The sequence below is a fragment of the Vigna angularis genome, chromosome 8 (genome assembly GCF_016808095.1).
Source record: "Vigna angularis cultivar LongXiaoDou No.4 chromosome 8, ASM1680809v1, whole genome shotgun sequence".
NCBI classification, from domain to species: Eukaryota; Viridiplantae; Streptophyta; class Magnoliopsida; order Fabales; family Fabaceae; genus Vigna; species Vigna angularis.
Genome location: NC_068977.1, coordinates 19,000,242 through 19,018,908, shown reverse-complemented (window position 1 = coordinate 19,018,908; position 18,667 = coordinate 19,000,242). Strand labels below are relative to the sequence as shown.

Below are 18,667 nucleotides of genomic sequence, written 5' to 3'. Positions count from 1 at the left end.
TACAATGGTATAGATATTTGTGCTGATGCAAATACAACTATTGGATCGAGACAATATTTTTCCACAAATTCTTTGAAGAACTTCAATATTGTTAAGGTGAACGATGAAGTACAACCAAAAGAATAAAGTCTAGGAAATGACAAGCCTATTGTAGAAACACAACTGTCTGGTGGTTATTTTCAACATCCTCTCCTTTACTCAAATTTTAAAATGCTAAGTCAAACTTGAAAGGGGTGTAAGACAAGTTGTCTAGTGTTGATATCAAGAATTATTAATATGTTTTTATAAAGTACGAAATCTAAAAATGGAGAATGCTTGAAAAATGCCATATGAAAATAGTAAAACTAGAGACATATGATCAACAAAGCCGACCTTGAAATATACTTAAGAATATTCAACTACGTTGAGGAAAATTAACTCAATAAATTTAAAACGCAAAAGGATAGATGAAATAATTATTGAATGGATGATTCAAGGGCAGTTACATGCACGAAAACCTTTTTCAAGGACTTATGATATCATTCAAAACAATTATTAACTTTTATATGTAATAAAGGTTGATGAAACTTCTATTTTCAAAATTTCAACTATCATTTTTTATATTATAAATAGAACATGTAAGGTCTCGAAAACTTAACCAACCCCAACTTGTCAAATCATGTTATTAAATGTCCGCAAACCCTGTTCAGACTTTGTATTAAGAAACGCACCCAAACCCCACATTCTGATCACCATTAAATGCACCGCGCCACACGTGCAGTGCCATTAAAACGCACTCACACCCACTCTGCATGCAACTGCCAAGTGTCACGTTGGAACATTCGAAAACGTTAGTGGAATCCAAGTGGCAGCAGGTGAATGGACGCTCGTCCTATGTGGGGAGAGAAATTGATTTTCTGAAAAACACTCTTCCCACTCTTCTGCATGCTTCGTCTTCTTCCCCAAACTTTTGATTTCCAAATTCTCTACCTTCTCTCTAGAAACCTCCACTCTTCTCTCTACCGTAACTCACTTTCTTCTTCTCCGATCCAATTTCAGAGACCGTAGAAGTGATCCAGACGTCATAAGCTTTCCATCAAACCGAACAAGTTCAAGTTTTGAACCTGGTAAGTTTGTCCCTTAGTAGTTCATTATTAGGTTTCATGCAAAACCAAACCTGGTTACCAGCATTCTCCTTGTCTGAATCAAATTTTGATTATGTATATGGTTCTTAGTTTGCAAGAGTTGATTAATCTGAGGATAGAAGTGATAGTTGGGCGAATTCAGAATTTGCACGTTAGGACGTTCGTTCACTACTGATCCAGGTAAGGGAAGCTTATTAAGTTTAATTCATGTGTATGTGTTGTGCTATATGACGTATGTGAATTTATGAAGTATGAAATTTGTATTATTGATCTTTGGTGTATGATCTGGATGATGAGATGATATATGGAATTTATGAAATGTGCTATGATATGAGTAGTTAAATGCATGAAGGTTTATACTGAAAAATGAGTTTACTGTAAGTGAGATTTTGAATATGAAATGCTATGATAATGAACGTTCGTTATCGAACGGTCCTTGACTGTTCGGTATTTTAGTAATTCCCTTAAAAAACAGAATTCTTTCATTTGGAAAGAATACTGATTTAGGACGAACGCCCTCTTATATTAGTCTTACGTTTGAGCGTTCGGCCAAACGTAGGTGCCCTGAGTGTTATGTGAGAAATTGAGAAGCTTGAAAAATACAAATTTCTATACTTAGTCTTTTCTAAATAATTCACTTCTCTATTTTTATCTTATGAATTTCTATTTTTATCAATATTTCGCATCCGCAATGGGTCTCGACCCAAAGCGTTCGTTATGAGTGGCGCTCGGTCTTATACCGAACGCTCGTCCTTACACTTGATTATCAAATGTATGTAAATAGCGTTCGTCCAATTATTTAATAAATATATATTACCGCGTTCGGTCATTGACTGGCGGTTAGTCTTTTTATTAAATCGTACTCGATATTAGTATCTAAACGCCTTGCGGTGTATTTATCCATTTGGATTCGATCTATAGTTATTGAACTTAAATTATTCTAAGTATCATTTGAATCGTTCTAGAATCAGTTCATTTAACTGATTCAAGTGGTCATAACGTCCGTCCTTGGAAAGACGTTCGTTTCCTTTCTTTCAGAAACGAGAACTTCTCTGTACCATGTTAACGTTCGTCCTCATTATGAAGGGGACTGAACGCTCGTCTTTTTATGAAACTAAGATGGAGTATGAAAATGATGTTAAGTTGGAAAGTTATTGAAAATGAACAGTATATGAAGTGGAACTGTGGTTATGGAATTTGGACGAGCGTTCCGTGGAGGAACGACTCTTGTATTGAATATTTGGAATTGTATAGTATGACTATGGTAAAGCTACTGATGGCAGTTCATCCTGATGTTCCGTGAGTGCTCGTCCTCACATAGAGGAGGGCAGGTCATGTGTGGGAACGGCAGGAGGTCCTAGTCCTTTTGAGTACTTTGGACTGATAGGGCTAACCTCGGGTGGCAGCTGATGGACGTTTCCAGTTACTACATCACCTGGGTGCAAGAACGCCTGTAGATACATAGAATCATACAGTCCGGACGGTCTGTCTTATGAGAGTTTGGAATGATTGTTTGAATTGTGATATTATTATGAATGTTGATATGTTGATCTGTATGAATGACTTGTGAGTTAAATTCAATAAGCTTACCCTGTGTTCTTTCCTTGTGTTGTCGTTCGTACCTGTACGTCCATCTTGTCTATGCAATGATCATCCGTGTGGATGTGAGCAGACGGAGAGGCGTTGCTTGAAGAAACACTGGAAGAAGAAAATTTGGAAGACGCCAATCTGGTCGAAGTAGAGGTTAAAGCCGAGCCCTAGAACGCTCGTTAAGTTTTAGTCTTTAGTAGTTCTGTTTAGCTGTTTGGACGTTCGGTTAATGTTTGTAAAACCGTTCGTCTCTGAACTTTGAACTACTGCTGTATGGTATTTATCTCTGTACTTAAGCCGTTCGGCTTTGGGAGTTTTTTTTTTTAATGTAAGACTGCATAGATTAACTGTTAATTGTAATTAATTCTAAATTATAGTTATTACTGTATTTTGGGATGTTACAGAACACAAGACGTTTTGTAAAGTAAAAATACATTTAAAAGAATAATCATTCATATAAAAATGTTTCAACATAATGACTATCATCTTATAATATTTATCTTCAACTTTCTATCCCTCTATTCTTTTTACTTGAAAATTCTATTTTTTCTTTTAATTTTACTTAAAAATTTTATTTGTTATTTACTTTTATCAAGTATATCACATGAAACATTTATTATCAAAAGTTATTGCGTTTTATTAAGCAAATATGTTGAAATGGATTTTATATAATTGGTATTCATATTGTTTACGGTAATATAATATGACTATAATCATTACTTAAATTTATATATTTATATTAATTTAAAATATTTATTAATTTTTTTCCCAATATTATTAATCATGAAGTGAAAATATGTTGGCTTTCATGAGAAGTGACTATCTTAAAGAAACAAATTCTTGAAGTAGCGGTGAGGATTCTGCCACGTTGTTTGTTGTCTCCAATTTCTACGGAACACAACGTAAGCGTCGTTAGACAAGTCAGCAAAAGCAAGCTCAGCTAATGAAGAGTGGAGCGTTGCACTTCCAACTGCAACTCCACCTCTCCATTCTACCACTCGCCATGGTTTTTCTCAAGGTAAAATTTCTAAAATTTCCACTCATTGTTTCTCTCTCACTCAGTTTTGAATTGCTTCTTCTTGTTTTTGGCGTTTTAAAGTTCATCCTTTGTGTTTCAAACAGATATGGAGACAAACGGCTTTTTCTGTTTTTGGGTACCTAAATTTCACCAAAGCTGGTTTCCTGTGAGTCCCTTTTGTTATTTATTTCTTTTTCACTTAGTATTATTATGATGATGATGATGTTATGCAAACTAACTCTTGAAATTAGAGAATGTGTGGCTTGGCTCAACAGCGATGTCTCTGGAGACAGATTACAGATAAAGCCATTTTTTTTTTCTGAGTAGAACAGATGGCTTTTAATTGTTTGATTTATTTATCAGTGATCAGTTTTATGTTATCCTAATTGTTTATTTTTAACTTTTATATAAGCTAATTTTAGTTTCGAAAGAAGTCAGATTCATTTTGATCCTTCTTATTGTTTTTTTTTCCGTAGAAGGGTTTGTGGTGAAGTTCGTCTCAACATACACATACTTGATTTTTGTTTTATTTATTTAGGGATGGAATCCACTTAATCTAAAAAATATAAGACCAGATCCACATTTTCTTAGTTGTACAGTCAAACAAATTTTGGCTAAATCTTGAGTGACCTAGAGTATATTTTATCCTTTTGTTTATTTTTTGAATCGTTTGGGGAACTTATGGATTGAATATATGTGTGTTGCTGAGTCTGAACCTGGTTCTGGGATATTTGAAAATTGGATAGCAAAACCACTTACAAAAATTGTGCAAAAGTTGAGAGTGAAGATGAATATTGGCCACTAGTTATTGTGTATGTTGTTAAATAGCAGAAGCCAATCCAAAGGAAAGCAGAATTGTTGGTTTCTATATTTTAAAAATACATTTAAGGGTGAACTCTATCTTTCTCTGTCTATATCTATCCATACACACACATAGCAAAAGTGTAACAAAAATCAATACTAACAATTTCACAGTCCTAGCTTCCTAAATTTAAACAACAACCTAATATCTTTCTCTTTATTTGAATAATTGAAACATACCATAAAAGCCTCCTAAAAACTAATTCAAATTACAGATGTTTAGGCATATATTTTGAACAAGAACAACATAAACCTGATAGCTTTTGTTAGGGAGTGGAGAGTGTATGAGAGAAGAAGGTAGAGTTAATATCCTAACTATTTTAGCAGTTAGGATGGGTGGGAAGTGACTTGTATAAATAGAGTTCTAGTTTTTTGTTAGGGAGTTAGTTTTTGAATATCAATTGGTTAGACAGGAACATTGGTCCTGTGAAGGGGGATTATGCTCCCAGTTACTAGTTGTGCATGACATTTGTTGATGTGAATACAAATATTCATTCTTTTCATACAATTGTGTGTGAGTTGTGTGTGTGAATGCTTGGGAACAGATAGGTTTCATACCCAGAAACCTATCAATTGGTCCGACCTGTCAGATCCAATTCGGGGAGAGAAAGGCGAGATTGAGGGGAGAATCGATGGCCGATTAAACATAGTAGAGGGGCAACTGGAAGCAATGGAAATCGCAGTGGATGGGATGAAGGCAGAAATGGCAGCTCTACGTCAAGACTCTGCAACGATACGCCAAGACGTGCAAGAAATCATGACAATCTTGGGTGGACGAAACCACACTGAACTAGATTAATAGGGTTGAGAAATTCTTCGAGTTGCAAGGGGTGGCTGAGGAGGAAAAGGTGTGCCTAGCCTACATTAGTGTGGAGGGTAGCGCTGGCTACTGGTTCAGATTCTGGAAGGAGAAAGCCAAGAATAGTTCTTGGGAAATTCTGAAGGGAGTGATGGTAGCACGATTTGGAGGAAGGAACAAGGGTACAATCTTTGAAAGATTGGCGGCCATTAAGCAGTCTGGAACCGCGGAGGAGTACATCCAAGATTTTGAAATCTTGGTGGGACAGACGAAGGGAGTACCTGAAGAGCAGTTATTAGGGTACTTTCTCGCAGACTACAAGAGAGCATCCACAATCAAGTCCGACCCCATGACCCGTAGGAGTTGATGGTGGCCATGAGGATCGCAAGAGATGTAGATGAGGCCCACGGTGGTGCGAAGGCGGGAAGCGGGAGTATGGTCAAGAACTAGTCATCTTGGGGGCAAGCGACAGGGGCGGTAACGCGATCTGAGCCCAGTCGTTATAACCTAGTTCAGGCAGGAGTCGCGGAGAGTGTGGGGTCTGTGCGGAAGGAAGGAAACATGGGAAGTGATAACAAGGGGAGAAACACAAGGAATCTGCATATTCAGAATTCCTGAAGCGAAGAGAGGAAGGTTAGTGTTTCAGGTGTGGGGGGCCATTCAGCCCAGGCCACCATTGCCCAGAAAGGAGTCTGCGGATGGTTATTTTAGCGGAGGATGAAGAGGAGGAAATGGAAGGAGCTGAGACTGAATTAGACCAAAAGCAGATGAAGCTGTAGGGTCAGATAGGAGGAAGGAAGGTGTTGTTATTGATCAACAGTGGTGCTAGCCACAATTTCATAGGCAAGGGACTAGTAGAGGAGATGGGTTTACCTATTGAGGACACCGCACCTTATTAGGTGAGTTTGGGGGATGGGCAGAGGAAGAAAACCAGGGGTTGCTATGAGAGAGTCGTGATTAGTATAGGGGATACCGAGATAGCTGAGAAGTTTCACCTTTTCAAATTAGGGGGAGTGGATGTAATACTCGGCGTAGAGTGCCTAGCCAAATTGGGAGAGGTAACCCTGAACTGGGGAGAGTTAACCATGGTGTTCAATCAAGAAGGGAAGAAGGTGATTATTAAAGGGGATCCCACATTAGAGAGAAGGTTGGTGGAACCAGAAGCTCTACTAAAAATGAAGGAGGTGGAGGAATGGATGCTGGTGTGGAACTTGGGGAGGATAGAAAGGAGAGAGGACGAGGATGAATGCTAGGGGTTGACAGGGAAGCAACAGCAGGAAATGAACTAGGTTCTAGAGCAGCATTCAGGGGTTTTCCATGAGCCCATGGGATTGCCACCAGACAGAGGAATGGTGCATCAAATACCCCTCAAGGAGGGGGTTGATCCTGTTAATGTACGTCCTTATAGGTTTCCACATGTAATGAAAGGTGAAATTGAGAAGCAGGTGGCAAAAATGCAGAAAACAGGGGTTATTGGACCGAGTACCAGTCCTTATTCGAGCCCAGTTATTTTAGTCAAGAAGAAGGATGGCAGCTGGAGGTTTTGTGTGGACTATAGGGCTTTAAATCGTGCTACTATACCTGAAAAATTTACAATTCCTGTAATAGAAGAGTTATTGGATGAGTTAAGGGGAGCTAGGTATTTTTCTAAGGTGGATTTGAAGGCAGGGTACCATCAGATTCGGATGGGAGAGGGGGATATAGATAAAACGGCCTTTAAAACTCACCAAGGCCATTATGAGTTCATGGTAATGCCATTTGGCCTCACCAACACTCCAGTAACCTTTCAAAGTGCTATGAAAAGCTTGTTGCAACCTTACTTGAGGAGATTTGTGTTAGTGTTCTTTGATGACATCTTGGTTTATAGCCAATCTTGGAGAAAACATTTGAAGCTTATGGGGCTGGTGTTGAGTAAACTTGGGCAGAATAAATGGGTGGCGAACAGAAAAAATGTGAGTTTGGGAGAGAGCAAATCAGATATCTGGGTCCTCTAATTTCAGAAAAAGGAGTTGAAATGGATCAAGAAAAGGTGAAAGCACTGCTGGAATGGGAGAAACCCAAAACTTAAAAGGCTTTGAGGGGGTTTCTGGGCTTAACAGAGTACTACAGGCGTTTCATTAAAGACTATGGTAAGATTGCAAAGCCTTTGACTGAGTTGTTGAAAAAGGGGCAGTTCGCGTGGACAGAACAGGCCAATGCTGCTATGACCAAGCTGAAGGCAGCTATTACTACTGCATCGGTGTTGATATTACCCGATTTTAGTCAACCTTTCCATATAGAGTGGTAGGAGCGGTTCTCACCCAAGGAAAGAGACTCATTGGTTTCTTCAGCAAGGCCTTATCGAAGGGATCATTGAATAAATCGATATATGAGAAGGAACTTATGGCTTTAGTCATGGCTATACATCATTGAAGACTGTATCTTCTGGGACGAAGGTTTGTGGTTCACACTGACCAAAGAAGCCTTAGATATCTATTGGAGCAGCGAATCACTATACAAAACCAGTAGAATTGGATAGCAAAACTTTTGGGGTATGATTTTGAAATTATGTACAAGTTGGGGGTCACTAATAGAGTAGTAGATGCTCTGTCTCGAAAGAAGGAGGAAAATGCAGAAGAGGAGAAGGAATTGATGATGGTGGCAAGGCCCTATTGGCAGGACTTTGAGGAGGTTTTGAGGGAGGTTGAGGAGGATGAGGCGTTGGTAAGAGTGATGGAAGACATCAAAAAGGTCCCAACTTGCATCCAGCATTCACTCTAGAGCATGACAGATTGCATTATAAAGGGAGGCTTGTGATATCCACCAAGTCAGCTTGGGTTCCCAAGCTCATAGACGAATTTGACATGACAAATACAGGGGGGCATTCTGGGGTTTATCGAACCTCCCGCAAGGTAGGCTAGTTGCTTTATTAGATAGGGATGAAGAAATTAGTTACTGATTTCGTTGCAAGCTGTCTGGTATGCCAATAGCATAAATACCTGGCATCATCCCCTCAAGGGTTGCTACAACCTTTGCCCATACCTCACAGTATTTGGGAGGAAATGAGTATGGATTTTATAGTCAAGCTACCCAAGTCCCAGGCATATGATGTTGTGCTAGTGGTGGTGGACCACCTAAGTAAATATGGTCATTTCTTACCTTTGTAACACCCTTATTCAGCTCGCACCATAGCTGAGGTGTTTGTTAGGGAGGTAGTCTGTTTGCATGGGGTGCCAATCTCCATTGTTAGTGACAGACACCCAACTGTTTTTTAGTGTTTTCTGGAAGGAGTTATTCAAGATGCAGGGAACACAATTGAAGATGACTATTGCTTATCACCCTGAATTAGATGGGCAGACTGGAGTTTTAAACAGGATATTGGAGGGTTATTTGAGATGTTTCTGCTCAGAACAACCAAAAAGCTAGAGTTTAGTGTTGTCGTGGACTGAGTATTGGTATAATACTAGCTACCAAGGGGCTGCGAGGTGTACTCCCTTCGAGACTGTGTATGGTAGAGCTCCTCCCTCACTACACTGGTTCATACCAGGGGAAACTCCAGTTGAAGCAGTGGCCCAGGAGTTGCAGATGAGGGATGAAGCACTAAAACAACTCAGATTTCATTTAATCTGAGCTCAAGAATTGATGGTGAAACAGGCAAATCGAAAAGGAGGCCAGCGGATGTTGAGATTGGGGATTGGGTGTATTTAAAGATCAGACCACATAGACAGACATCTATGCCATCCAGACTGCATCCAAAGCTGTCAGCCAGATATTTTGGGCCATTTCAAACAGAAGGTTGGGGAGGTGGATTTTAAGCTCAAATTACCAGACACAGCCCGGATACATCCGGTGTTCCATGTATCCCAATTGAAGAAGGCAGTAGGCGGAAAAAGTGTAGAGAAGGAATTGCCAGCAGATTTGTAGGTAGATGGACCAACTTTTTGGCCCATCAGAATTCTGGACAGAAGACAGATACAACAGGGGGAAGAAGTGGTTCAGCAAGTACTGATTGAATGGCAGGAAGGGGGAAGAGATGGAGCAATGTGGGAAGATGTATTGACTATTAAAGACCAATACCCAAACTTCAACCTTGGGGACAGTTGAAAATAAGACTTATTTTATTATTCTCAAATCATAAAAAATACATTCTCATACCCTCTATTTGTAATAATCTAGTTCTCCTAAAAAGGGAAATAGAGAAACTAGGAAAACTAGGAAAAATAAAATAAAATAAAAGATTATGTATTTATTTCCTCTAATTAGGAAGATTCTAAAGATATTATCTCAAATTACAACACTCCCCCTCAAGTTGGTAAATGAATATCAATCATTCCCAACTTGCCTACAAGATCTTGAAATCTACCCGGAGGAAGCCCTTTTGTAAAAATATCTGCTATTTGAAGTTTTGTAGGAACATGAGTTGTAATCACAAAACCTCTGTCAAGATTATCTTTGATGAAATGTCTGTCAATTTCAATGTGTTTGGTTCTGTCATGCTGTAGCCTATAGCCTTTTTCAGTTGGGACACGTGAAAAACTGGGTGGATTAGCGTTGTATCGGGCAGCTGTAGCTTGTAAGCTACCTCCCCCACCCTCTGGACGAACTGAAATGGCCCGAAATATCTCGCCGCCAACTTTGGGTGAAATCTAGTTGGCATTGAAGTCTGTAAAATTGCATCAGCCTCCACTTCTCGTGTTATTTCTTCAAAATCCTACCAATAGGGTCTGGCCACCACCCTCAGTTCTCTCTCTTTTGCGTCTTCCCCCTCACTCTTCCTTGACAAAGCATCGACAGCCTTATTTGCAGCCCCAGCTTTATAAACGATCTCGAAGTCGTTGCCCATCGGCTTGGCAATCCAGTTTTGTTGGTTCTGGGTCGTGATGTGCTGCTCGAGCAAGTGTCGGAGACTCTTCTGATCGGTGTGGACGACAAATCGCTGCCCCAAGAGGTACGACCTCCAATGCTGAATGGCCATTACCAGTGCCATCAACTCTTTTTCGTAAATAGATTTGTTTAACGTTCTCTCGGACAAGGCCTTACTAAAGAAGGCTATGGGTTTTCTTTCCTGCATCAAAACCGCTCCCACCCCTCGGCCAGAAGCGTCACATTCGATGTGGAATGTTTGCTGGAAATCTGGCAGTGACAATACTGGGATCGTGGTCATCGCTCTCTTCAAAGTTTGCCACGCTTCCTCTGCTTTCTCACTCCAAGCGACCCTCCTTTCTTCAGCAACGCCGTCAAAGGTTTAGCAATCTTGCCATAGTCTTTTACGAACCTTCTGTAGTATCCTGTCAACCCCAAGAATCCTCTTAACCCCTTTATCGTTTTCGCCCTCTCCCATTCCAGAACGCCTGTCACCTTATCAACATCCATCTACACCCCTCTGTGTGGAATCACATGCCCCAAGTACTTTATTAGAGTCTGCCCGAACTCGCACTTTCCCTTGTTGGCCACCCAGCGATCTTGTTCCAACATTGAAAGAACCATTCTGACATGCTCGAGATGCTCCCTCCAAATCTGGCTATAAACTAAGATGTCGTCGAAGAAAACTAGGACGAACTTCCTCAAGAAGGGTTGGAAGAGACAGTTCATCGCGCTCTGAAACGTTGCCGGTGCGTTGGTGAGCCCGAAGGGCATCACCATAAACTCGTAATGTCCCTGGTGCGTTCTGAACGCTGTCTTCTCGATATCCTTTTCTCCCATGCGAATTTGGTGATACCCCGCCTTCAAGTCTATTTTGGAGAAGTAGCACGCCCCTCTCAGCTCATCCAGTAATTCTTCAATCACGGGAATGGAAAATTTATCCGGCACCGTGGCTCGATTTAGTGCCCGGTAGTCGACGCTGAACCTCCAATTGCCGTCCTTCTTCTTGACCAGAATGACGAGGCTCGAGTAGGGGCTGTGGCTTGGTCGAATCACCCCCGTCCAGAGCATCTTGGCGACTTGTTGTTCTATCTCGCCCTTCATCGCGTGTGGATACCGGTAGGACCTAACGTTGACGGGATCTATCCCCTCCTTGAGCGATATTTGATGTACCCTCCCCCGTTCAGGCGGCAGCCCAGTGGGTTCAGAAAAAACTTGGCTATACAAGCCCAATATATGCTCCATTGTGGCTCGCGCCACTGTCGATAAGAACCAGAACCTCTCGCTGGCCTATCCGGCCCTGTAATTTCATTGTTTTGGGAGAAGATAGCCCCCCGCTGACAGCGTCGACAACTCCATTTCAACGAGGTTTAGCTCAAGTTCCACTTCTCCATCTTCCTCCTCCTCTTCGGCCATGATCAACATCCGCAATCCCCGCTCTGGGCACCGATGGCCGGGGATGAAAGGCCCGTCGCATCGGAAACACCTCCCTTCCTTCCTCCTTTTCACATACTCCGAATACGACAGGTTGTGAGTGTTCCTCTCCCTCCCGTCGCCGATCGTCCTCACTTTGCCGCCCCCTTGGGTCGCTTCTCTCCTCACGGACCCTACACTTTTCGCGATCCCCCCTTTATTCGACGTATCTCGATGGGTTTCTACTCGCGTAACAGCCCCCACCGATCGTCCCCACGAAACTTGATTCTTGGACGCCGATCCTCCTCCCGTTCTCGAGACGGTGCATAATCTCTCCACATCTCGTGCCACACGCATAGCCGTCATCAGGTCTGGTGGGTCGTGTGGCCTGACATGGTCGCCCACCTCCTGGAGTCCCGCCATGAAGTAAACCAAAATCTGCTCCTCTGGAATCTTGGATGTCTGTCCCACCAGCGTCTCGAATTCCCTGACATAATCCTCTACCGTTCCGACCTTCTTGATGGTCGACAATCTCTTGTAAACGGTTCCCTTCGTCCCTCCTCCGAATCTAATTCCCAGGGCTCTCTTCAATCCTTCCCAAGAATAGTTCTTGGTTTTCTCCCTCCAAAACCTAAACCAATTTCCCAATATCCCTCCATGCTAATGAAAACCAGTTGCAACTTCTCCTCATCATCTACCTTTTGCACCTCAAAAAATTTTTCCGCCCTGCTAATCCAGTTCCAGGGTTCGCCTCCTTCGAACACGGTTAGCTCCACCATTTTCGCCGATTCATCATGCCGTCCTGACGCCCTACTCCCCCTCTTCCTCTTTCCCCTTCCGGTCCGCCGTCGTTATCATTTACGGAGGATTCACTACTCTCACAGCGCGGTCTGTGTGGGTCTTGTCTGCGATCTCGCAACAATTTCAGAATCACTTGGACGTCTTGGTGCATTGTCTCATAGTTCTGCCTCACCGTATCCGCCTTCGTCTCGGCCAGCGTAATCTCTACCGCCTCCAGTTGGCCTTTTACCGCCAACACTCTGCCCTCCATCACGTGCGCACGACACCCTTTCGATTGAGGATCCGACAAGTCGGACCAATTGATAGGTTCCGGGATAAGGAACCTAATCAAGAACTTGCTTCTTGACACAAAACAACGCAAGGTATGAATGAAACTGGGTTTTATTGACAAAAGAATGTTTGTACAACAAGAAAAATAGAGGCTTAACCCTCTCCACAAGTCAATACCTGTTTTACAATCCAATCACCAAAAGTCCTTCCCCTACTAACTAAACCTCTATTTATAACTACCTCTCCCGCCTCTTCTTAACTGTTGTAAGTAGTTAAGAGATAACAACCAGTTAGTTAGTCTTCTTTCTTCTCTCGTACACTATCCAACTCTGCCTATTCCTTTCAGGTCTATCAGTCCTTCACACATTCCTTGAGCAAGGGCTCGAAATTAAGCTTCTGCACTAGAACGGGATACTCTATCTTGCTTTTTGCTTCTCCATGTTACCAGACTATCTCCAAGAAATACACAATACCAGAAGTAGATTTTTTGTCAGTAATAGAACCTACATAGTCAGCATTAGTATATATCTTCATAGTCAATGTGTCTTCTCTTTTGAATAATAGCCCCTTTCCTGGACTTGACTTCAAGTATTGGAGAATTTTGTTAACTGCTTGCATGTGTCTCTCTTTTGGATCATGCATAAATTGACTCACTACACTAACTACAAAAGCAATGTCTGGTCTTGTGTGTGATAGATAAATCAATTTCCCCACCAATCTCTGATATTGGGCCTTCTCTACAGGAGCACTTTCTTCACTTCCAATTCTGTGATTCTGTTCTATAGGAACTGTTGAGGTTCTACATCCTAGCTTTCCTGTTTCTTTGAGGAGATCAAGTACATATTTCCTTTGGGAGATGAAAATTCCGTTCTTGGAGTAGGCAACCTCTATTCCAAGAAAATATTTGAGTTTTCCTAGGTCTTTCATTTCAAACTGAGCTGCCAATTTATCTTTTAATGCCAACTTTTCTGTTGCATCATCTCCTGCAATAATCATATCATCCACACAGACAAGTAATAGAGTGATTTTACCTGTAGAAGATTGCTTTATGAATAGAGTATGATCTCCTTGGCTTTGTCTATATCCCAAGGAAACCATTGCTTTTGTAAATCTTCCAAACCATGCTCTAGGGGATTGCTTAAGACCATACAATGCTTTCTTCAGGAGGCATACCTTGTTTCTTTCATTTTTCACTTCAAAACCTGGGGGAATCTCCATGTACACTTCCTCATCTAGATTTCCATGAAGAAAGGCATTCTTCACATCTAGCTGGTGTAAGTCCCATCTAAAATGGGCAGCCAAAGAGAGAATAACTCGAACTGTATTCATCTTTGCCACTGGGGCAAATGTCTCCTCATAGTCAATCCCATATGTTGGGGTATATCCTTTTGCCACCAATCTAGCTTTATATCTTTCTATTGTCCCATCTGCCTTATGTTTCACTGTGAATATCCATCTACACTCTACTGCCTTCTTGTCTCTTGACTTATCAACAATCTCCCAAGTTGAATTTCTTTCTAATGCATTCATCTCTTCTTTCAAGGCTTGATTCCAATGTTCAATTTTCATGGCCTCCTGGATTGAGGTAGGAATTTCTGTGGCATCAATGGCAGCAATAAAACTTTTGTGCTTATCAGAGAGATTGTTAGTGCAAACATACTGAGAAATAGGATATTTATCACATGATCTTCTTCCCTTTCTCAATGCAATGGGTAAATCCTCAATAATACTTACCTCCTCCTCATTGATATCTTCAGGGATCCTCACCTCCGGATTAGACAATTTTTCTTGCTTGACAGTTGAAGTGGGTTGTTTTCTTCTTTCATATTTGTTGCCAAAAAATTTGTCTTCTTCCTCTTCTTCTTCACTGTGGACTATGGTAGCTTCATTGCTCAGGTCTTGGGCATCCTGCAAAGACAAACGTGGTAATGACAAGAAGGAGAGTTCATCCACTTCAAGTGCTTTCTCCCCCTGAAGTGGTGGACTGACATAAAAGGATTGTGTTTCATGAAAGGTGACATCAATGGTGATAAAGACGCGATGACTCTAAGGATGATAACATTTGTACCCTTTTTTATTAGAAGGATACCCAATAAAGATACATTTAAGAGCTCTGGGATCTAATTTACCACGATTAGGATGATGAGAGTGAACAAAAACAACACATCCAAAGACTCGACTATGTAGACTCGTTAGTAGGGAACAAAAAGGAAGAAAAGATAATAGAAACTCTATAGGACTAATGCCATTTAAGATACGAGTGGGTAACCTGTTAATGAGATATGTGGCAGTTAACACAGCTTCTCCCCAGTAATTTTTTGAAACAAACATTTGAAAAAGAAGAGCTCTAGTTACTTCAAGAAGATGACGATTCTTTCTTTCTGCAACCCCATTTTGTTGAGGGGTGTTAACACAGGTTAGTTCATGAACAATAAATACCATTATGAGACAAAAAATTGAGAAATTCATGATTCACATATTCAGTACCATTATCAAACCTGATTCTTTTGATATTTTTACCAAATTGATTTTGGACAAGATGTAAAAAATTAACAAAAATTTGAAAAACTTCGGATTTATTTTTCATAAGGTATGTCCACGTGACACGGGTATAATCGTCAATAAAGGTAACTGTTAGATGTTAAGATGTGTGTTTCTGTTATTTGGGCTTAGTCTATTCTGTATTAAGGGCATTGGCCCATATCTTACAATATAAATAAACTACCCTATGTGTAGTCTAAACACAAGGGATATTTTCTCCCAATCTTCTCTATTTCTCACACGGTATCTAGAGCACAGGAATAGTTCCAGTCAACTCCACGGTCTCCGACACCCATCATTGCCGCTGTAAGTTGCCGCCGCTGCTGTCGCCTCCACCACTGTCGCCGCCGTCGCCGCCACCGCCGCCGTCACCGGAGTTCCAGAATCGACCGGCGACCACACCATCGGAATCGTCTCGGCCGGGCGACCACCGTGGTACGAAGATCGCGGCGAACGGACCACCCACGCGCCGCCGCACGAGTCATCGCTGCCGCCGCGCGTGCCGGCGCATCGCCGGAGCTTTCCGCCGCCGATCAGCACCGCCGTGATCGCCTCCTCGCCCTCTTTCTGGATCTGTGGTCGTTGCGTCAATCGGAGCACTTTGATTTTTTAGGGTTTCTGCCTCTCCATGGTGTCTTCTTCGTCTACAAACACCTCTATTGGTGGCTCATCTTCTGATCCCTCAATATATACTAATTATGTGAATGTACACTTGTCCATTGACAAGTTAGATGGCACAAATTATGCAACCTGGGCGTCCGACATCAAACTTTGGTTGAAGAGTCAGGGGTACTTAGATCATCTTACTCAAAATGTGACTATATCTCTCATAGATGACACTTCCCGCTGGATGAAAATTGATGCTCAGTTATGCATTGTTATAAAGTCCACCATTCACTCCTCACTGAAACAAATGTTTCGATCCTATGAGACATGTTCAGAAGTATGGGCACAAGCGAAGTTGTTATACACAAATGACACTCAGCGTCTTTATGGTGTTTGTCAGGACCTATTAACTGTTATTGGTCCGCGCAATCCTGGTCCCATGGCAAAATATTTGGGTAAAATTCATGCCCTTCTTCATGACTTTAATGATATATTACCTCCTGCTTCCACTCCTGCTGAAGAATTGGAACAACGATCAAAGTTCTTCATGTTGTTGGCATTATACGGACTCTCTGATGATGTTTCTCATGTCCGTGATCAGATTTTGGGTTCTCCTGTCATACCCAACTTTACTTCTACTTGTTCTGCTCTTTTGCGTATACCGAGCAAACCCGTCACTGAGACATACCCTCGTACTGATGATTCCTCTGTTATGGCTGCTCAACGTGATGATCGAAGTCGGTCTCGCAAGCCAAGTAAAGGACGTCCAAAATGTGACCATTGTGGCAAGTTAGGCCACAAGATTGATAGATGTTATGCTCTCCATGGACGTCCTCCTCCTCCTTGACCTGTAGCAATGGCAAATTCTGATCCACCTCCCCGATCACCGTCTGCAGACCATCCTACTTCATCTAATATCGTAGACAAACCTGCAATCTTTAACGAATTTCTCAGATGGTATGAGGATCATCAGCACTCTGGTTCCACTACATCTGCATCTGTTGCACGTACAGGTACACCTTTTGTTGGTCTAAGTCACTCCCTTGGACCTTGGGTCCTTGACTCAGGCGCCACCGATCATATCACTGGTAACAAGTCCTTGTTTTCTTCCTTGTCATGTCCGGATAGTTTACCCTCGGTAACAATGGCTGATGGGTCTAGAGTCTCATCTCATGGTATTGATACTGTTAATATTTTTCCATCCATATTCATTGATCATGTACTTTATGTCCCTGGGTCTCCCTTCAACTTATTGTCCATTAGTCGTTTAACCTGTACTCTTAATTGTGTTATTTCCTTTACTAAAGATTCTGTTTGGTTGCAGGACCGGAGTTCGAAACACATGATTGGCACAGGATGTGAGTCTCATGGCCTTTATCATCTCCGCCCTTCTCCACATGTTGGCGTAGTCATGGAGTCACCATCCCTTCTTCATGCTCAGTTCGGTCATCCTAGTCTTGCCAAACTACAACAACTTGTCCCGCGGTTGTCCACATTATCAAGTTTGTCGTGTGAGTCTTGTCAGTTAGGGAAGCATACTCGTAGTTCCTTTCCTCGTAGTGTCTCACAACGGGCGTCGTCCCCCTTTTCATTGGTTCATTCTGACATTTGGGGACCTAGTCGTGTTAAGTCCATTTTAGGTTTTCAGTATTTTGTTACCTTTATTGATGACTATTCCAGATGTACTTGGTTGTTTTTAATGAAGAATCGTTCTGAGTTGTTTTCTATTTTCCAATCTTTTTTCAATGAAATAAAAACACAGTTTGGGGTGTCTATTCGAAATTTACATAGTGATAATGGCCGTGAATACCTTTCTCAACCGTTTAAACAGTTTATGGCTTCTCATGGCATTCTTCACCAAACCTCATGTGCTTATACCCCTCAACAAAATGGGGTGGCTGAGCGCAAGAATAGACACCTTATTGAAACAACTCGTACACTTCTGATTCATGGTCAAGTACCCTCACGTTTTTGGGGTGATGCAGTTCTCACAGCATGTTATCTTATCAACCGCATGCCATCTTCCGTCCTAGATAACAAAATCCCTCATTCTATCTTATTTCCTCAAGACCCTCTGCATCCATTACCTCTTCGAGTTTTTGGGTCTACATGTTTTGTTCATGATTTTAGTCCTGGTCTTGATAAGTTATCTCATAGGTCCCACAAATGTGTCTTCTTAGGATTTCCACGGTCACAAAAGGGCTATAAGTGTTTTTGCCCTTCCCTCAATCGTCATTTTATCTATGTTGATGTCACTTTTGTTGAGTCTTCTTTTTACTTTTCACATCTATCTTCTGGTTCTGTACCTCTCCCTGTTACTGTTGATATTCCTCTTATCTGTGATCCTCCTGGTGATGCTCCACCCATTTTGTCTTCTCCTTCTTTAGACTCTCATTCACCACAGGATGATCCTTCACCTCCACCCCTTCAGGTTTATAGTCGCCGTAATTGTCTCCCTCATGACTCACTTCCGGTGCCGCCTCATGTGTCTCCTCCGGCTCCAGCAACTGAGTTTGACTTGCCTATTGCCCTCCGTAAAAGTATATGCTCTACCCGTAACCCTTCCCCCCATTATACTGTTCTTAATTACCACAGATTATCTCCATCTTTTTATACTTGTCTCTCATCCATTTCTTCTGTGTCAATTCCCAAATCTGTGGGTGATGCCTTAACTCATCCTGGTTGGTGTCAAGCTATGATGGATGAATTAAGTGCTTTACAGGAAAGTGGAACTTGGGAGCTTGTCCAATTACCATCTGGAAAGTCTGTTGTTGGTTGCAGGTGGGTGTATGCTATCAAGGT

The 18,667-nt window shown here is 41.8% G+C and overlaps 1 protein-coding gene across 1 annotated transcript in view; it reads left to right on the top strand.

Moving 5' to 3' along the window:
• Positions 1 to 3,583: 3,583 nt before the first annotated feature.
• LOC108344930 (uncharacterized) overlaps positions 3,584 to 18,667 on the top strand; it is a 36,033-nt gene continuing 20,949 nt past the window's right edge. Inside the window, 2 exon segments of the mRNA XM_017583469.2 lie at positions 3,584 to 3,732; positions 3,837 to 3,898. Coding sequence (XP_017438958.1) covers positions 3,658 to 3,732; positions 3,837 to 3,898 — 137 coding nt within the window. The 5' untranslated portion in view covers positions 3,584 to 3,657.